The 18,472-nt window shown below is 45.5% G+C and overlaps 1 protein-coding gene across 2 annotated transcripts; it reads right to left on the reverse strand.

Annotated features, from left to right (window-relative positions):
* Positions 1–492: 492 nt before the first annotated feature.
* LOC143822583 (T-box-containing protein TBX6L-like) lies at positions 493–12,827 on the reverse strand. Of its 2 annotated transcripts, XM_077307920.1 has the most exons (10): positions 12,674–12,761; positions 10,835–11,084; positions 10,516–10,666; positions 7,701–7,803; positions 6,886–7,050; positions 5,829–5,975; positions 5,399–5,469; positions 4,913–4,995; positions 4,117–4,312; positions 493–1,661 (listed from the first exon to the last, which is right to left on the reverse strand). In XM_077307920.1, exons 3-10 carry the CDS (start codon positions 10,536–10,538, stop codon positions 1,250–1,252), a joined length of 1,200 nt encoding a protein of 399 aa, XP_077164035.1. In that variant the 5' UTR covers positions 10,539–10,666; positions 10,835–11,084; positions 12,674–12,761; the 3' UTR covers positions 493–1,249. The 2 variants fall into 2 exon arrangements, with proteins under 2 accessions (XP_077164035.1, XP_077164034.1); XM_077307919.1 differs by lacking the exon at positions 10,835–11,084 and having other exon boundaries at positions 12,674–12,827.
* Positions 12,828–18,472: the final 5,645 nt, after the last annotated feature.

Here is an 18,472-nt window from a genome sequence, read left to right on the forward strand (position 1 = left end):
TAAGAGAAAGGGCGGGATAAAGATCTAGTAAGGCTAGATGTGCTTATTATTGGTGCAGTGGGCTGTACAAAGTGTGGCCAAGGCTACAAAAAAGGGGCAGCAGAAAAAATAATGCTGGTCTCTGGTGAGGACAGTTGAGGGAATAGAGATTCCTGTTTACATGCTGCTGCGTGCTGTGGTAAGGCTTCGTGAGAGAGAACATGAAGAGAGGTAGAACACAGGAGAAAGAACACTGTAAATATCTTTGTCATAAAAGAACGTTAAAGTGACAAGGATATGCATGATTTTGTTGCTGCAGTGCCTTGTGGTGAGTGTGTACACAAAGCACTCTGGTTTGCCCAGTTCTTTCACCTCTTCCTAGGCTGATCTGGAGGGATTTGGGGGCGGTGCTTTGACAGAATGTCGCTCAGAGCCTGCAGCTGCCGCTCTGGTTAAAATTCTGTTTATGCTTTTTGCAGAGCTAAAGTTCCTTATTTCTAAAGGTAAGGCTGACTGCTTACTTTCACTGCAATACTTGGCACTGTAGTTTTCTCCAACTCATGTAAATTCTCCTCCCTTTGAAATGAGTCTGAGCATTTAATATAAACTACAGAATTTCCTATTTTACTTCATTTATTCCCATATTCCTCGCAAATGGATCCCAAAGTTGCTTATATAATTCACTTTGCTCCCAGTTTATCATCACAACAGCCCTTTGGGGTAGGTTACGCTGAGTGTATGACTGGCCCAAATTTCATGAGGAGTAATATGATTCAGAGTCTTGCTCCTGTCCTAATACTCAAAAGTCTGACACATCAGGTTTCTAACACTGAGTCACTGAGTTATGCAGCAAGACATGGAACAGAAAGACACAATGTGGTGTTATTTCTGCTCAGTAGCAGCCCCCAGTAGTCATGCAAAAAAAAACCCCAATTTAGACGACTGGGTTCTGAATAAGGAAAGCAGAAAATACAGGGAGGAAGGAAAGCAAGATACAGAAGTCCCTCCTTTCTAATAAGGTAGCAAAAGGAACTTGCCTGCTGCACTGCTAACTGCAGAAACCAAGAAAAAGAGAGCTCTTCAACATTCGGTGATTTTTATTGACAGCTAAACTGTACTGCCTAGCGTAAGTCCCCTACTGACACCTGCCAGCGTGTTTGGTGGAGCTGATGCAGAGGGTTTGTGAACTGCAACACTTCTGCAGCTGGTCCATAGCAGGTTTCAGGAGGGGTCCTTGGCATTTTTCACTATCAACTTGCCTTCTCCCCCTTTACCAGCAGGCATAAGGGAACAAAGAGTATTGGCCCCAGTCTGCCATGCTACCATGGGCAGACCCTGAGGCAGCCTGGGTACTGTAGTCTGTGGAAAATGCAGAATAGGTTACAGCCCTATATTGGGCTGGGGGAGAAACCATCCACTGGCTGAGGTTTTGATCAGGGGCATAGGGGCTGTACATAGGCCTCCGGAGTCCTGGTTTCCCTGCAGGCTCTCCTGCTGAACTAGCCATTCCGGAGTAATCTTGCGGAGGTGGAAAAGGGATGGAAAGTGGTGGCAGACCAGGGAAGCCTTCTGAAAGCTGCTTGGCATCCTGCTCAGGAACCATGGCTAAGTCCAGTGTGTGACATCTGGCCCGGATGTCCTGGAGAGGTGCTGCCAGTGGACTATCACCCATCTCATGGCACCTAAACGGCAGAGAGGAAGGGAGATGGGATAAAGACTGGAGTCTACTCATCCAAAGATAAAAATAACAAAACTGAAATGGGGTTCTTGAGGCAGGAAATTGTAGGGCCAAGTTGCCTCTGCTTGGAACAAGCCTAAAAAAGACGTATCTTTTTTTTCTTTAGGGATTTATATACTGCCCCTCTCAGTGGTATTGTCTCACGATGGTTTACACCTATAAAATTCAGTAAACTAATACAATAAATAATCACCAGTTAAAATACAGAAGCAATTTAAAGCTGTTTAAAACCGCAGCTACCATTGTTGCATCAGCAAACAGTAATGATAGCTAGCCAGTTAGATATTACATTTGAAGGGGTCCCCCCCGAGGGGTCATTTATAAGATGTTACCTTTTTGGATCTTTGATACTGATAGACCCAAATTATATGACTTAAAATATAAAATATAAGGTATATAAAATATAAGAATTTGGTAGTGGGTTGAAGACTTTGTTTGTATCCCTGAAAAAAAAAAACAATTCAGAAATACGTTTACTGAGGAAGTAAAATACGAAAACGAGGTTTTATACCTAGGAACTCTTTCTGAATAAAACTTTCTGCCATCGCTAGCCTGGAAATTTCTTTCTGTAAGTTCATAAAATCACCATTTCTGTCAGATGACTGTCTAGCCTCTAATTAAAAACCTCCAAGGAAGGAGAACCCACCACCTCCTGAAGAAGCCTGTTCAACTGAGGAACTACCCTGTCAGGAACATCTTCCGGATTTTTAGCTGAAAATTCTTTTGAATTAATTTCAGTGTGGCAGGATATTTTATTAATCTAAGTTATCTGCATGGTTTCTGTTCTGTTTCATGTGAACCGCCCTGAGCCTTCGGGGAGGGGAAGGAAGGAAGGAAGGAAGGAAGGAAGGAAGGAAGGAAGGAAGGAAGGAAGGAAGGAAGGAAGGAAGGAAGGAAGGAAGGAAGGAAGGAAGGAAGGAAGGAAGGAAGGAAGGAAGGAAGGAAGGAAGGAAGGAAGGAAGGAAGGAAGGAAGGAAGGAAGAGTCACTGAGGGCTTTGAAAGTCTGAGGGAAGGGGCTGTGCTGGGTCTGGGAGTGGACAGGGGGCAGGGATCTAAGAAAGGATGTTGAATGGCCAAACAAGGGGTGAGATTTGGGCAGCATGTTTGACAGCAGTAAGGTAGCTGAGGAATAACAGTGGAAGACCAGAGGGAAAGAAGTTGTGATAGGATTACAGATGGCCAGCATTTTCACCCAGGGGAGTGTAAAGGAATGGCTACATCTTGCCATGTACATGACTTGGTTATTTTATATATTTATTTATGCTTATATTTATATGAACTGAATAGGGACAGTAAATGATACTGAAAGGTCAAAGATCAAGCCAAGTGTTCCAGTCTGTTGAAAGGGTGTGTCCATGGATATGGAGATGTTGTCCATGGATGTTGTCCATGGATATGGAGAGTAAGGAGAGGAAAGTTAGGACATGTGGAGTTTCAACCAGAAACATCCAAGCAGGAAGAGCAGTTGAAGATGTGGGACTGAAGGGAGGGAGAAAGTTGGGAGAGTTTTCTGTGTCAGCAGACAGGTGGCACTAGAAGCCCTGAGATGGAATGAGGTCATTCAGGGATAGTGTGTAGAGCGAATAGAAAAGTTCCAAGGACAGATCTCTTGGGAAACCCTGCAGAATGCAAAGTTTCCCCCTTGTACAAGCAGGGCATCGGCTAGGAAGGACACCTAAGGACAGTCACAGCAGCACTGGGTTGTTCATGGAGTCAGTTAGGAGTTGGTGACAGACTGTATCAAAGACAGCAAAAGTTGCCAAGGTTGAAGAAAGGGCAGATGTTTGGGCTTGGTAGTGAGGCAACTGCCAGTGATTTCATTGAGGGCCGTTTCCGTGGAGTGACTAGGGTGGAAGTCCCCTTGTTAAGAGAGGAGTTAGAGCACAGGGGGAGTGAGCTGTAGGACGTTGTGGTTAAGGGGGAGGGAGGATGGCCTTTGGAGAATCGGGACCATATTGCAGTGTATTTGAATACTAGAGAATAATAAGTTGGTCGTGGCAGAATGAACAAGTCAGCCAGAAGCTGGAAAGGTGGCTCGGCTGAGTAAGGTTAGCAAAATGAAGGAAAGAGGAAGGAAAGCTGAAGTAGGTAGCAGGCAGGGATGGGGGGAGGAGTGATTGCAGGAAAGAAAATGAATGTCCTTTCATTAGCTTTGTCCTAAGCTCTTGTTGCTCCACAAAGCTAACTCCAGAAGAACCCTGATGCAAACAAGTCCTGGGCTCATGGAGTCACAGGAGCTAGGAGGGCAATTTGTGGGTCTCTGCTCAATATTTCTCCCAAGATACTATGAGAAGTTCTTAAGAAAATTAGTATCTGTAAAGTAGGCTGTCCACCTAATTTGGTGATTCCATCCCCACTTCCCTCACCCTCTGCCCAGAAGTGCCCTGCTGAGTCTCACCTGTATGCCTGGGAAGATGAAAGTGATGTTGGCACATGCTGCTCTTGGGCAGGTGGCTCTGTGTGCTCCCCTGAATCGGACTCTGTAGGGATACCGTGGATGCTGTTTTGCTCTGAGACCCAGAAGGGGCAGCTGCTACTAATCGGCATGGCATGGCTTTCTTCCTTCACCACCATGTTCTCACTCCTCTCCAAATCTGGCAGAGAAGATGACAGAGAGTGAAGACAATAGAAGAGAGAGAAAACCAGTCTGCTTGCAGGCACAACCTCAAGAGTCCTACACTCTCTATTAATAAAACATATCCTGCCTTTCGTATCGTTCCAGGCAGTGAGTTTCATCTCCGGTCCCTGCCCTGCTCCAAGTTAGGTTGAGAGAGGCAGAAAAGATGCAAAAGCAGGACTCAAGGGTCTTTTAAAAAACTGAGAAATGCTACAGTGTTTATCTGTGTTAACAGACCCGCTTTTACAAATGCAAATTAATTTTAAAGTGAAATAATTTATCTGCAGGAAATAAACACAGGAATAGGAATTGACAGTATATAAATTGTTTGACAAGCACAGACTGGTGATGAGTATATTAGTAAGAAAAGTATCACATCCATCTTCTCCCCACCCTCTTCAGCCCAGTCATGCCTCCAGCCCTCAGTGGGGCCAGACCAATGCAGAATCGGACAAAATAAACAGCACCAATAAACTCGTTATAAGCTGAGTTGCTTTACATGGTAGATGGGAGGATGGAGGACTCATTTCTCTTAGGCATAGCTCCCCGATATACTTCGTTGTTTTGATAATATTACCCAGTTCTGCATCAGGTTTGGGTTCTTCCATCAGGGCTCTCTTCTGACCTTTGGCTGAGCTGTTCTTCTGGCCTCGTCCCTCCCTGAGGAAAAAGTACCAAATGCTAGAAGTCTGACAAGGCTTCCGTCTGGGTTGTGGACCTCCAAGGCCCTGATAGAAAGGCAAAGGGAACCAATCCAGGACCTAAGAAAAGTTACCATGGGGCTGGCCGTCTTTCCCCCAAGACTTAATTTCACACATTGCTGCCCTCAATATGCAGAAAAGTGTATAAGAAAATGGGCAACCAGTGAATGGGCATACAAGACCCTGAAATACAGCAGACCGAGCTCCCCAAAACGGGCTCAGCAAGAGGCAAAAGGGAGGGAAGATATTAACCACCATGGACGGTGTTGGAAGAGACCTATGGAGAATCCCCAAGGGAACAAACAGGATTTGCCAAGCAGCATGGATGCACGGTCTGGAAGACACCCAGAGGAGCCTGTTACCTGCGTGTGTTCCTCCCATGTTCTCGGAAGCCTTTTGCAAATGGATTGTTGTAGATCTTGAGTTTTGTGATCTTGAAAGAAAGAACAAGGCGGAGTTATAACCCATATGCCTCTCTCTGCTTGAAAGTCAAACATCCCTGAAATTGCCTCGCCAAGTCAGTTTGTTGGTCCTCCTAGCTCAGTATTGTCTTCTTGGGATGACAACACTCGGGAACACTGTGTGTGCTCCGGTTCTGACCAGATGTCCTTGGCTCTTCCCAAGCTTCTGCCCACCTGTTTGGGAAGCTGGCCTAGCCTTGCACAGCTTTGTTAAGCGATAAACACCCATGAACATATGTAGCTGCCTTGTACTGAATTAGACCATTCGTCCATGAGGGTCAGTACTATCTACTCAGACCGAGAGGGGCTGTATTCGCACACATACACACACCTTCTCATTTTGGTACGCAGTGACAGAGGTGAAGACCGTCTCTGGGAAGCTGAATGTCTGGAAGGGGCTCCAGCGGGCACTGAACGGGTCGTCCGCCTGCATGACGTGGAAGCGAGGCTTGTAGCGGTGCATCGAGTGAAGGACAGTCTGGAAGTGGAAGAGAGAAGGGGCTGCCCACAGAGGTCTCTCCTCAGGACGGCCTTCTGGGCTAGCACAACAGCCTTGCTCATCAGTGGGGAAAAGCACCCAAGGAGTCTAATGGGTCCTTTTCCTCCTCCAAAGACCTGCCAGGAGATGCCAAGTCTCCCGTTTTTGGAGGCATCCTTCATTTTTACTCAGCATCTGCTATATGTGAGTGGGTCAGGGGTGGGCCAGCTGGTAGCTGGACAGAAGAAAATTCTGCTGGGCAAGTCTTGTTCCCTTGGTGGGAAGACCAATACTTGTTCACAGAAGCATTTTTTTGAAGAAAGGTACAGATGGTCCGGGACTGAGCCTTGATACAAAGGAAACCTGAGCACAAAAAGGGCAAGCAGCTTAAAGTGATTTGGGCAGAGCTTTGCTTAAAAGCGGGCTGGAGAAGGAGACCGGTCTGTTCCAGACAATGTAAAATAGCAAACAAAGCACCGCCCAAATTACAGAGGAGCTGAGGGTCCCATTTATGCCATGTGGAGAAATTAAAAAAAAAACATGGATCAAGGAAGGCGAGAGTCAGAAGGCATTCCCAGGAGCATTTCCTGGAGTGGTTCTGGAAGACTTGCAGAAGAGAACTCTTGGCCACCAGCATTCCTCACTTAGCAAGACACAGCCCAAAGATGCTGCTTTTGTGAGGAATGTTTAACAGCCACTGGACAGAAAGGGAAGTAAGTGCAGGATTTGAGGCATCACATTAGGCCCTAGGAGTGGGAAAGTAGCCACCCTCACCTGTCTATTTCCATGAATCTTCCCCCCCCCGCGCCCCAATCACTCTGCGACAATAGAGAGGAGGGCTGTTGGCTTTTCCACCTGGGCCCTGTCCCCCAGCATTTAACCTAACACATCACTCCAGATTTGAGCTTACATGGCCCTGCTGGTCCAAGGTGTTGTTGGTCAGTTTGAGCTTCTGAAAGGAGATGGGTTCCTTCATCCAGTGACTGCCCAGGGCAGGAGAGTCGGGGTGCACGTACGTCCGACGGGGCAGCTGAGGCTCTGCTTTGCCAGCCACTTCCCACTGGTCTTTGTTCCACTGGTGGGGAGGAAGGAAAGCATCAAGATGTGTTGCGAGACATGCAATAAACATTCACCTTCCCGTTCCTCTCCCTACAACAGACGCCCTGTGAGGGAGGTGAGGCTGAGAGAGCCCTGATATTACTGTTCAGTCAGAACAGCTCTACCCAAATAAGTCTCAAAGTGGTTTACAATCACCTTCCCGTTCCTCTCCCTACAACAGACACCCTGTGAGGGAGGTGAGGCTGAGAGAGCCCTGATATTACTGCTCGGTCAGAACAGCTCTACCCAAAGCTTCCATTCGCCTTCCCTCACTTTTTTATACCTCACTTTTCACTTCCTCAAAGTGGCTTACAAGTGCCTTCCCTTCCTCTCCCCACAGCAGATATTCTGTGGGGTAAATGGGGCTGAGAGAGTTCTAAGCTCTGTGAGAACAACTCTAACAGGACTGTGACTGGCCTAAAGTCACCCAGTTGGTTGCATGTGGAGGAGCGGGGAATCAAATCCAGCTCTTCAGATTGGAGGCTGCTGCTCTTAAGCACACCTCTATGCGGGCTTTCCCATGGCAGGGGCTCATGGGAATTGTAGTCCATGGACATCGGGAGAACCACAGGTTGACTACCCCTGGCTTATGGGATGATATTCACCCACCTGGGAGAAAGTATTTACCTTATACCTGAAGTTGTCTACTGGCACAAAATCTACAAGCATCAGATATTTGGCATAAGGGATCAAGCCAGAGACCCTGATCTTGCATTGTGGGAACATTCGTCTGCAGAAGGGAACAAAGACAACGATAGAAACAACATTATTATGCTTTGAAAAGGGACCTTGGATCCCGATGGGGAACTTTCTGTAACAGACCCACTAGCCAAGGCTTCTCTTGTTGCCCACTGCACTTTTGGGTCGATATAACTGTATTTAAAGCAAAGTAGGTGGCTATTGCACACAAGTGATAGGGTTGTAGAATACAACTTTCATTTTCTTTAAAACAAGGTTCTAGTCCTCATGACTGCTAACAAAAATGCCTAATGAGAACTTGAAGGGGGGGGGAAGGATCCCAACTTGCGGTAGAATCTCTGAACCATAACAAGCTTCCATTCCAAATCTGGAAAGAGGAAGCAGACCAGTCTCAATAACACCAGAGTGGTGCTAGTGGAAAGGGCTGTCAAGTCACAGATGTCTTACGGCGACCCAATAGATAGCAAAAGATGTTCAGAGGTGGCTTGACATTTGCCTCCACATCACAACCCCAGTGTTCCTTGAAGGTCTCCCGTCCAAATACTAGGCAGAATCTGCTTAGATTCTGAGGTGTGACGAGACTGTGCTATCCAGGTCAGGGCAATGTGAGAGTGGAGACACACTATTTCTCTCTCTTCACATGGGTACTGCAAGTGAGTTAAAAACTAAAAATGCTACTCTGCTGCTCAAGACTCCTTTGGACATACCATCAGAACCACACCATAAGAAAATGAAAATTCTGTTGATTTTTTAAAATTTCTGTTTTAGCAGAGAGAAAAAGTTCTGCATCAGAGATTCCCTTTTGCATTAGTCCATATGCCATGTAATATCTTTTATTAGAACCAGCCAAAATAACACAACATAGTAGACAAGGTTTTGATTTCTCCAGAATTCATAGAATCATAGAATCATAGAGATGGAAGGGGCCATACAGGCCATCTAGTCCAACCCCCTGCTCAACGCAGGATCAGCCCTAAGCATCCTAAAGCATCCAAGAAAAGTGTGTATCCAACCTTTGCTTGAAGACTGTCAGTGAGGGGGAGCTCACCACCTCCTTAGGCAGCCTATTCCACTGCTGAACTACTCTGACTGTGACAATTTTTTTCCTGAAAATTTTTTCATCAGATGGGTTGTTTAAAAAACAGGAGAGGAAAGAGGCTCAAACTGTTAAAAACAAAAAGGACTACCGCCTTTCCTCTCAGCCTGTTTGTTGCATTTGGTATCAGAGTCTCGTTTGATCAACCACCGATTGTTACATGTCAAGGGCTTCCGATTTTTGCATCTCATTCCCAGAATGCCATCCTGTGTCCACTGAATCCAGCATTGCTTTCTACAGAGGTTGAGAAGGACCTGTTTTTCTTTTTTTCTATCCTCCCCCAGCTTTTTAAAAAATTCCCAGCCTGATTAAGAGTTATGCAAAACTCAAAAGCTTACATACTCTGTTGAGGTGTTTTCGTTGGTTCTAACAAAAGGCTTTTGGTTCTGGATGTTGCTTTGGACTAATATGGGCTACCCCATTTTTATTTATTTAGCTATTTGATTTATATACTGCCCTTCTGAAACAGCTCAGGGCAGTATACAATAATAACATTAATAATAACTAATTAAACATCAAAATGCTAAGAAACATTGAAACCTTTAAAATAGATGAATACCAAAACATTAAAACTTTGAATAATATTGGTGTTCATTTTGAGGTTAAATTGCTTATATGCACATTCCTGAGGGAGGGCCAGTTTTTTACAGCATAAAATTTTACTTTTACAGTCTGTGGATGTGCCTGAGGAATATTTTTAATCAGTTATTTTTTGGGATGATTTAGTTTTTCCTCTTGGGGGGGGGTTGTTGTTGTACTATAATTTTGTTTATTGTTTTAATTACACTTTTTCACTGACAGACCATATGTTTGGATTTTAATTATAAGCATATTACATTTTTACTCGCATTTGATTAGGCACTGGATTGGTGTTTTTATGCATATACATAAAATATAATTTTAAAATGACATTAAGTAGAGCCTGAAATTCTGAATTCAAAATCAAGTTAATATAATAAATGGTTATTAATATTGTGAGGTGACCAGAGGATAATGTCACTTCCCCACCAATGATAATTTGGCTTATGATGGAAAGAGTGTTAAAGAAAGCAGCACATGAAACAGTATACAGTAGACAAAAAAGGGGGTTCTGTATGTACAAGAAGATAATATTTATTTATTTGTTTCGATTTGTATACCGCCGCATTTCCTAGGAACCTGCAGTGGTTCACAGAATAAAACATTAAAAGACAACCAAAAACCCATAAAACCCCAATTGCAACAGACAAGCAAGTGGTCAAAAACGTATTTCAACAATCTGTCCCATCCCACCTTATTCAGACGGAAGCTGAGTCTTCTTCCACTAGGACTAAATAGGTGCAGATCTAACAGACTCTAATAGACTTTGGGAAGGGGTCTTTGATGGAAACACCGGGAGTCTTCCCTGGCTTCAACCAAACGCCTGGGGGAAGAGCTCCATCTAGCAGGCCCTGCGGAATGCTGACAATTCCCACAGGGCCCTCAGCTTTTCCAGGAGTTCATTCCACCAGGTAGGGGCCAGGACCGAAAAGGCCCTGGCCCGGGTCGAGGCCAGGCGAATATCCTGGGGGATCTGGGGATAATAGCCATACAATGCAAATGAAATTCAGGCCGAAGTCATCTTTGAATGATTTTTCAGTTTTTAATTCCTGTCAAAAGTTAGCTCACCGTCCAGACTTTGTGATAATCATCTCAGTTCCCACTTGGTGAAACTTGTTCCAGAGGTCCTGGTCTTCGAGAGAGACCACAACAGAGCTGTGATGAGGGGAGGTGTCCAGGGATGAAGGAGAAACCCCCAGGTGAGGGGCCACTTTGGTTTCTGGTGGAAGAAAATGAAGGATACTACCAGGCATTGAACATCTATTCTTGCAAGGATTCCTAAAGGGTCTGGCAAATATATGGGGTCAAGCAGAGCCAGAAGCAAACCCCCTACCTGTCCCTCCCCCCTCCTCCAGTACAGTTGTGGAAGTCTTTAAAGAGAACAAACCCTTTTTTCTGGGTCACAACCACTCTGAGATTTGGTTCTTGTTGAGCTCAGCTCTGTTTAGCAGGTTTTAGAGCCCTGGAGGGACACACATTCTGACTTCTTAACAGCAGCCCCATTTAGATCGGTTGTGGTTACAGTCCAGAAGTCTGCAGGTTCCTGCCCCTGAGATTTTGTCTTGTGTTTCTGTTTCAGATGCAGTTCATAGAAACAATCAGTAGAAACCACTATTGTTTACAGTCTGGGTTGCAAACTGAAATTAAAGGAGATGCAGGGACAGCAAGGAAAATTGGAGAGGAATTTAGGACAGTCAAGCAACAATCATTCTGCTTCACAAAAAGCAAAAGCTTTGGGGTCCTCTGTGACCATACATTCTGCAATACGGTTGTCTTTTGTTTGTTTGTTTGTTTGCTTGCTTGCTTCTCTTAGCCTATTAATGTTAATAATACCAAAAGACAAATCACAAGCTTCTCTTGTGAATAATTATTAACAAAAGCAGACTGAACACCCAGTACAGATGTATTTGGGGAGAGAAATTAGAAGCCCTGTTCAGACAACAAAACGAAGGAGAGCTTATTGTACAGCCAAATGCACCTTAAATTGAGGGGGGTGTCAGTTTTCACTTTGATCATGCTGGGGGTCTGGAATATCACAATGATAGGCTAACATCAACCTTTACTTACATTTCTTTCTTTCGTTCTTAAATGTTTTTTGGTCCCTGTCTAGTCTGCGTTCGTGGATTTACATCCAACTCTGGATCACAAAGCAGTGGCCGTGTAAAAGGGGAATATAGAAGAAGAGCCAGTTTGGTGTAGTGGTTAGGAGTGCAGACTTCTAATCTGGCATGCCGGGTTCGATTCTGCGCTCCCCCACATGCAACCAGCTGGGTGACCTTGGGCTCGCCATGGCACTGATAAACCTGTTCTGACCGGGCAGTGATATCAGGGCTCTCTGAGCCTCACCCACCCCACAGGGTGTCTGTTGTGGGGAGAGGAATGGGAAGGCGACTGTAAACCGCTTTGAGCCTCCTTCAGGTAGGGAAAAGCGGCATATAAGAACCAACTCTTCTTCTTCTTCAAAGGGGAATATAAAAGGGGAATGATGGAAAGTGGGATGCAGAAGTGGAGCAGCTTGCCCCCAAGAGGACCATCCGAAGTTTAAAAGTTCATAAAATGACATGAGTAGGTGTCAGCCAGAGTGTCACATTGTGCCACTCTCCACAAATGGCCTCCCGCACACTTAGTAGTGTAAATCTGGGACCCTTAGTCAATCGCATGGGGCATGGAGGGAGACTTTTGGTTTACTATACAACAAAAGACAGAAGAATCAACCCACATTGGGCTTTTATAACTATGAGCAAAGAAGCCAGGCGGATCTTCAACAAATGGGTTATCAGTGCACAAGACAGGGCTCCATCTATTCAGTACATCTTCACTTTCCTTCCTTCCTTCAAGGATGCTGAGGCAGCACAACTTGTGCTGCAGCTTCAAAACAAACTTGTGGCAAACTGTAACGGAACTAGCCAGGCAAATTTCCACAAGTCACATTAAGTATGAAGATCCCCCGCCAACAATCACAGTGTGAAGCCCCCCCCCCCAATTGTACAGCACCCCTGGGGCCCTGGAATCACAGGGCCCATAGCATGTGCTACTAGGAGAAACTGCCTCTGAACAGGACGTAGATGAGTCCCTCTTGACTCCCATGCGTTGCAGAGGGTGTCTTGCCCAGAACTTCCCCCTGGGACTGAGCTCTCTGTAAATCAACCACCCATCCTACAGAAAGGAAGAGACATCATCCCTTTGCATCATCATCCTGAAGCTAAGAAAAAGGAAAGCAACTTACCAGGCACAGCTTGCATTTCCTTAGACTCCGAGATCCACCACAGCTACCAGCACAAGGGAGGCACGACCATCCCATGACACACTCAGTGGCCAAAGGCACCTTCTTGCTGGTTTCCCAGAGACATCCCGAGCTTTGGGATGTGGCTCATCACAACTCGGCTTAGACCCAAGGTGAGTTTCCGGTTTATGAAGGCTAACAAGCAGGGAGGAGCTTCTCCCCAGCCAGGCCTGGCCCCCCCTCTGCAGTCTTTTGATGTCCAAAAGGGACAAAGAGAGGAAGAATTTGCAGTCATCAGTGCTGAATGGGAGGGGGGGACTCAAAAAGAATTAACATGGCTTTGACATACAGGAAACCTCAGAGGGGAAATAAATGTACCTTGATTTACTGCTAATGCACTTTTAAACAAATAAAAGACCAACACTGTTGCCAGATGAAGGGAGACCTCAAAGGCAGTACTATGGCTGGGAGACAAGAAAGGTCTCCCTCCTCCCTCCACCTTTCACTTTTGGATTTTGTTAACTGGGGTGCCATCTTCTCTGCAATGTGTATATTTTCAGTGAGAAAGTTTCTCTCCATTTAGGGACATTGACATGCATTGGAAGGTGGTGATTTTAAAGAGACAATTGGCAAAATTGCTTCCATTCCTCCACATAAATGCACATGGTCAAATATCGTGTTAGGGTCTGCAGGACAACAAAGTGTAGTCAGCTGTGCAAGGGAGTAGGATGACACCACCCTTCTCACTTTATGGAGTTCTGCCCTCATCTCCAGTTTGCTTGTACCTATGGGAGACTGATGGATTTCCTCTGGGTGATCCACCAGGGAGCAAATTTGTCCAGTAGATGCATGCAAACAGTTGGACCTGCCATTGCTTTGTGGACAAATTTAAAGGAAGGAAGATCTGCAAGCACCCTTGGCAGCCTGTTTGCCATTCTGTACATGTTTATGCCCCCTGCAGGGCTCTTTGCTCTGTGGGTATGAATTTACAGGTTGGCCCGGGCCCCCGGGATATACGCCTGGCCTCGACCCAGGCCAGGGCTTTTTCAGCCCTGGTCCCAACCTGGTGGAATGAATTCCTGAAAGAACTAAGGGCCCTATAAGAGTTGTCAACTTTCTGCAGGGCCTGCAAGACGGAGCTCTTCTGCCAGGTATACGGTTGAGGCCAGAGCGGTACCCGCTTTTACTACCTGAGGATCTCTACGTTGAGGTCAACCAGATTCCTCGCTCCCAGGGAGAGAGAGAGTTATTGACCCGTGCTGAATGGGGGACTGGCCGGTATTTAATTGTTCACCATCTTGTTATGCTATTATTTTGCTATGCTAATAGTATTAAGGAGTATAGGGGAATTTATTGTATTTTATTGACTTTGTAAACCGCTGAGAGACACTCGAGAGCGGTCTTATAGAAATATAAACATAAATAAATAAATGTCCTGTTTTCCTCCTCCTCCTCCTCCTTCCAAAGAGCGTGGAATGTGCTCATTGCAGCTGACAACAACCCTGTGGAGTAGGTTCACCCAGGATTACTCAGTGAGCCTCCTGGTTGAGAGTCCAACTCCAACATTAACTATTTGCATCACACTGGTTCTTTTACCAACCTTAGGAGCAGGTGGGGAAGCTGTAGGTTGTAACGACAGAACAAAATTCCAGTTCAGTAGTATCTTAGAGCTTAACAATATTTTCCAGAGTAGAAGATTTAATGAGTCAAAGCCCAGACTGGCAGCTGGTATATCCTGGAAAATATTGTTAATCTCTTGGCATTTAAGGGCCAACCAACATCTGATGCTGGAACCCTATTTTAATATTCCAGATGAATCATTTGGCATGAAAAATATCTGGGAAACACTCTGGATCAAGGCTCTGGTGGAGAGGAAGGAGGGGTTAAATTAGTTTTTCTCAACCAGGGTCTTGGGAAACTCTGGGGTTTCTTGACAGCTCTGGAAGGATTTCCTGAATGGGTCTCAGTTAATTTTTTAGATATTTTTAAAAAATATTAAACATTTATCAGGTGATATGACCGTATTTGGTCATGTCAACCTGCCCCCCAATGGCCAATAATGGGTCTGGAGGGGGTGAAAAGGGGAGGGGCATACACAGCTATGCTACCCAACCATATTCTGCCTCGTGACACTTCTGGCATTTCTCGAAACCTGAAGAACACTTCAGGAGGTTCTCAATGACAACAAAGTTGAGAAAGGCTGGGTTAACTCTTCCTCTTGTTTACCAAGCTGGAAATGCTTTATGCCTTGGGGGAGAAAAGGGACAGGCATCACAGGGAATATTTCCAGAGGGATTGCTAGGGTTGACATACTCCAAGTAGGGCCTGGAATCTCCTGGAATTACAAATGATCTCCAGGCTACAGTGATCTGTTCTGGAGGAAAATGCTGCCTGGAAGGTAGACTCTGTGGCCTTATATCCTGCTGAGATCCCCCCCCCCCCACTTTCTCCAAACCATGTTCTCACCAGACTACACTAAATACCCATGTCTTCAGATGTCATGAGTGGGGCCTCACCACACAACTGTTTTATATGGTAGATTTGAAAATAAACAACCAAGGCCATGGAATGCAAGAAGTACAGAGTGAAATGTAGTTATGTCAAATTTAGACCTAATTGGAAAAATATAGGGACCATTAATTAATTGTGCCAAACAATAATGCCTGCAATTGGTAGGGACAGAAGTCACTGGTTTTCTTAAAATATAGTTATAGTGCTTTACAAATCCTAAATCCTGGTTCAATCCAGGGCTTTCCTATCATTTTAATCCATTAATTTTCAGCTCTATTGCAATGTCAGGGACGAGGATATGGTTTGATATCAATGTTGAAGTTTTTTTTTTTGAGCACCAATCTAGAAATGCTTAAATAATAAAGAGCAATTCCTCAAAAATGCTGTCTTTCTGTTGGATACCCAGATAACAGCTGCCACTCACAGGCCCCGTTGGCCTTGCCCCATCTCAGGCGTCCCTCTCAGGCAATCCCATACTGCCTCTCAGGCAATCCCACACTGCCTGAGGCAGAATTTTGGGGATCTTGACAAGCAGGCAGCACCTCAGAAAATTGGGAACAGATTAGGGAAAGAACTTGGAAGGCATCTCCAGAGCTAGTGGCAGGACCTGGGGTCACGCTGGGCAGAGGACTGTCAGAAGATCCCGTTTCTAGGAACGCCTGTGTCTGAGGGGCCCTTGCAAATGAAGGAGGGCCCGCAGCCCTCCCTTCCTGGCTAGTTAGCCGCATTGAGACAAGACAGGAAACACTTAACAGCTGCTTGACACCCCTGGGAGGGTCTCGTGAAGGTAAATGCAAACTATGGAACTACCCCTCCCCTTCTGTCAGGGGGCCTCTGACGCCAGGGGCTGTCTGTCCCTCAGCTCTAAAAACAATCATGTAGTGTTTTTGTTTTAAATCAAGCCCAGCAAAACAGGTTTTTAGATTCAAATGGGTTGCTGAGTTGGTCTGAAGTAGCACAATAAAATCAGAGAATCCAGTAGCACCTTTAAGACCAACAAAGATTTATTCAGGGCATGAGCTTTTGAGTGCAAGTCTGAGGAAGAGTGCTTGCACTCAAAAGCTCATGCCCTGAATAAATCTTTGTTGGTCTTAAAGGTGCTACTGGATTCTCTGATTTTATAGTGCAATTTTTGTATTCTATAAAACTCTTCATCATACTGGATGTTTAAAAGGGGAGGGTGTGTGCGCACAGACCAATAAACTTGAGGCCTCCTATCTGCTTCTGTTTGAAGAGTCCTGCTGGGTAAGGTTGTTGAGCTGCATGTTTCAGGGCTCCATGGCCTTCTGGTGGAAAAGGTGAGAGCTAAAACAGCCTGTCTTGTGACTAAAAGCCGGTGGTTAAGCATCATCTCCAAGCTCTTTGCCTTTTCTCGCTGAAGCTGTTCAATGGTGAGGTGAGGCTATGCTCAGCCGTCTGATCAATTTTTGAGAGGGGAGAGTTGGGGAACACAATTGGGAAGGGCTTGGAGTCATGTGATATGATGTTCCACATGATGTTCAGACTGGGCAGTGGAGTGGGGCCCAGTTGTCCCTTCAGATTCCATTTTAAAATTCAGTTCCCTCAGATCCACTGATTCACTCACCTTCGTTGCCAGGGTACAGTGCTGAGATGGTAGAAGAAGCCATATTTGGCAAAAAAAACTACAACCCTTCTATGCAACTTAGCCCCTCTGTTCTCCAGGTCCTGAGGTTGTATTTCAACCTCTTTTTCCTTGGCATCTCTTAACTCGTTTTCATCATCATACAACAATTTCCCACCACCCCAGGATATTTTGCGTCTATTGTCCATCCTCCCAGGTCCATTTTGTAAAAGGATAAACAGCTAGTGTGTTTTGATCAATCAATATTGATTTTGATATTTTTTGATTTATTAAATCTCCCTCTAAAAAACTTTAAATTGGTTTCCCCCCCACACCAAGTTTATCCTGACAACAATCTTGTGAGAGGATTAGACTAAGGGAGAAGAATGAGCTCAAGGAGAAACATGGCGGACAAATCCGCTAGGTCCAACATTGCAGCCCAGTCAATGACTCTCTCAGACTTCTGGAAGTGAGACTGAGTTCTAAACTGACTCTTCTTTTAGGGATCCCCATTCAAAATAACACCATGTTTTGGTCCCTGTGTCCTCACATTGGCCAACACTCCTAAAATGTGTTTTATCTGAGCAACAAGTTTTCTGGGAAGTCTCTCACACTCACATCCCTATTCCTTACCTCCTTCCTGACCTCACAGACCACTTGGCAGAGAATTTTAGACCCACACTTGGGAACTCTTCTCCGTACTACTCTCAGATGGTGCAGCAGGCTTCCCCCTAAGTCAGGGGTAGACAAACTACGGCCCTCCAGATGTCCATGGATGTCCAAATGCTGGCAGGGGCTCCTGAGAATTGTAGTCCATGGACATCTGGAGGGCTGCAGTTTGAGTAGGTATCCCTTGTGCAAGCACCGAGTCATGTCTGACCCTTGGGGTGACGCCCTCTAGCGTTTTCTTGGCAGACTCAATACGGGGTGGTTTGCCAGTGCCTTCCCCAGTCATTACCGTTTACCCCCCAGCAAGCTGGGTACTCATTTTACCGACCTCGGAAGGATGGAAGGCTGAGTCAACCTTGAGCCGACTGCTGGGATTGAACTCCCAGCCTCATGGGCAAAGCTTTCAGACGGCTGCCTTACCACTCTGCGCCACAAGAGGCTCTTGCAGTTTGACTACCCCTGCCCTAAGTGAAGGAAGGGCAGTATCTAACTAAGAAACAAATCTTGGACTCTTGCGCAGCTGTGGTTGGGGAGGGGGAAGGTTGTGGATGGAGGTGGGTATATTTCACAGTTCTTTAAACACTCCTGAGGGACCCCAGCAGTATTAAGAAAAGCAGTCATCCCATTAACAGCGACTACAGATTGTCCAAGGGGCTCAGGGGGCTATTTCATTTTCACTCCAAAGAGTTTATTGGTAGTTTTTCTTTCCCCTCTCAAAGAGCTTCTGAATAGCTCTCAGGGGAAGGCAGGAAAGGCACTTCACTAGATCCAGAATCCTCTCCAAATATTGAAGAGAGGATGAGTCCAGTAGCACCTTCAAAACTAACAAAATCTGGTGCTAGGAATGAGCGTTTGTGGGTCACGGAAGCTGCCACAAATGTTGTTAGTCTGTAAGATGCTACTGGACTCTTGGTCTTATCTACTGCTTACAGACAATTTTATTTCTTTATTATTTATTAGATTTTTATAACACCCTCCCTTACGGCTCAGGGTGGTTTACGTATAATGTCGCAGGGAATGTCCTAAACATATAACATAGT

The sequence above is a fragment of the Paroedura picta genome, chromosome 13 (assembly GCF_049243985.1).
Source record: "Paroedura picta isolate Pp20150507F chromosome 13, Ppicta_v3.0, whole genome shotgun sequence".
NCBI classification, from domain to species: domain Eukaryota; kingdom Metazoa; phylum Chordata; class Lepidosauria; order Squamata; family Gekkonidae; genus Paroedura; species Paroedura picta.

Bases quoted from the DNA above. Each gene is read 5' to 3' on its own strand.
- LOC143822583 (XM_077307919.1), bottom strand. The intron at 5,976-6,885 runs GTAAGCTCAAAT...TTCCACTTCCAG, and splicing joins CCTTGGACCAGCAGGGCCAT to ACTGTCCTTCACTCGATGCA. The intron at 5,470-5,828 runs GTGTGTGTATGT...CTTTCTTTCAAG, and splicing joins CTGCGTACCAAAATGAGAAG to ATCACAAAACTCAAGATCTA.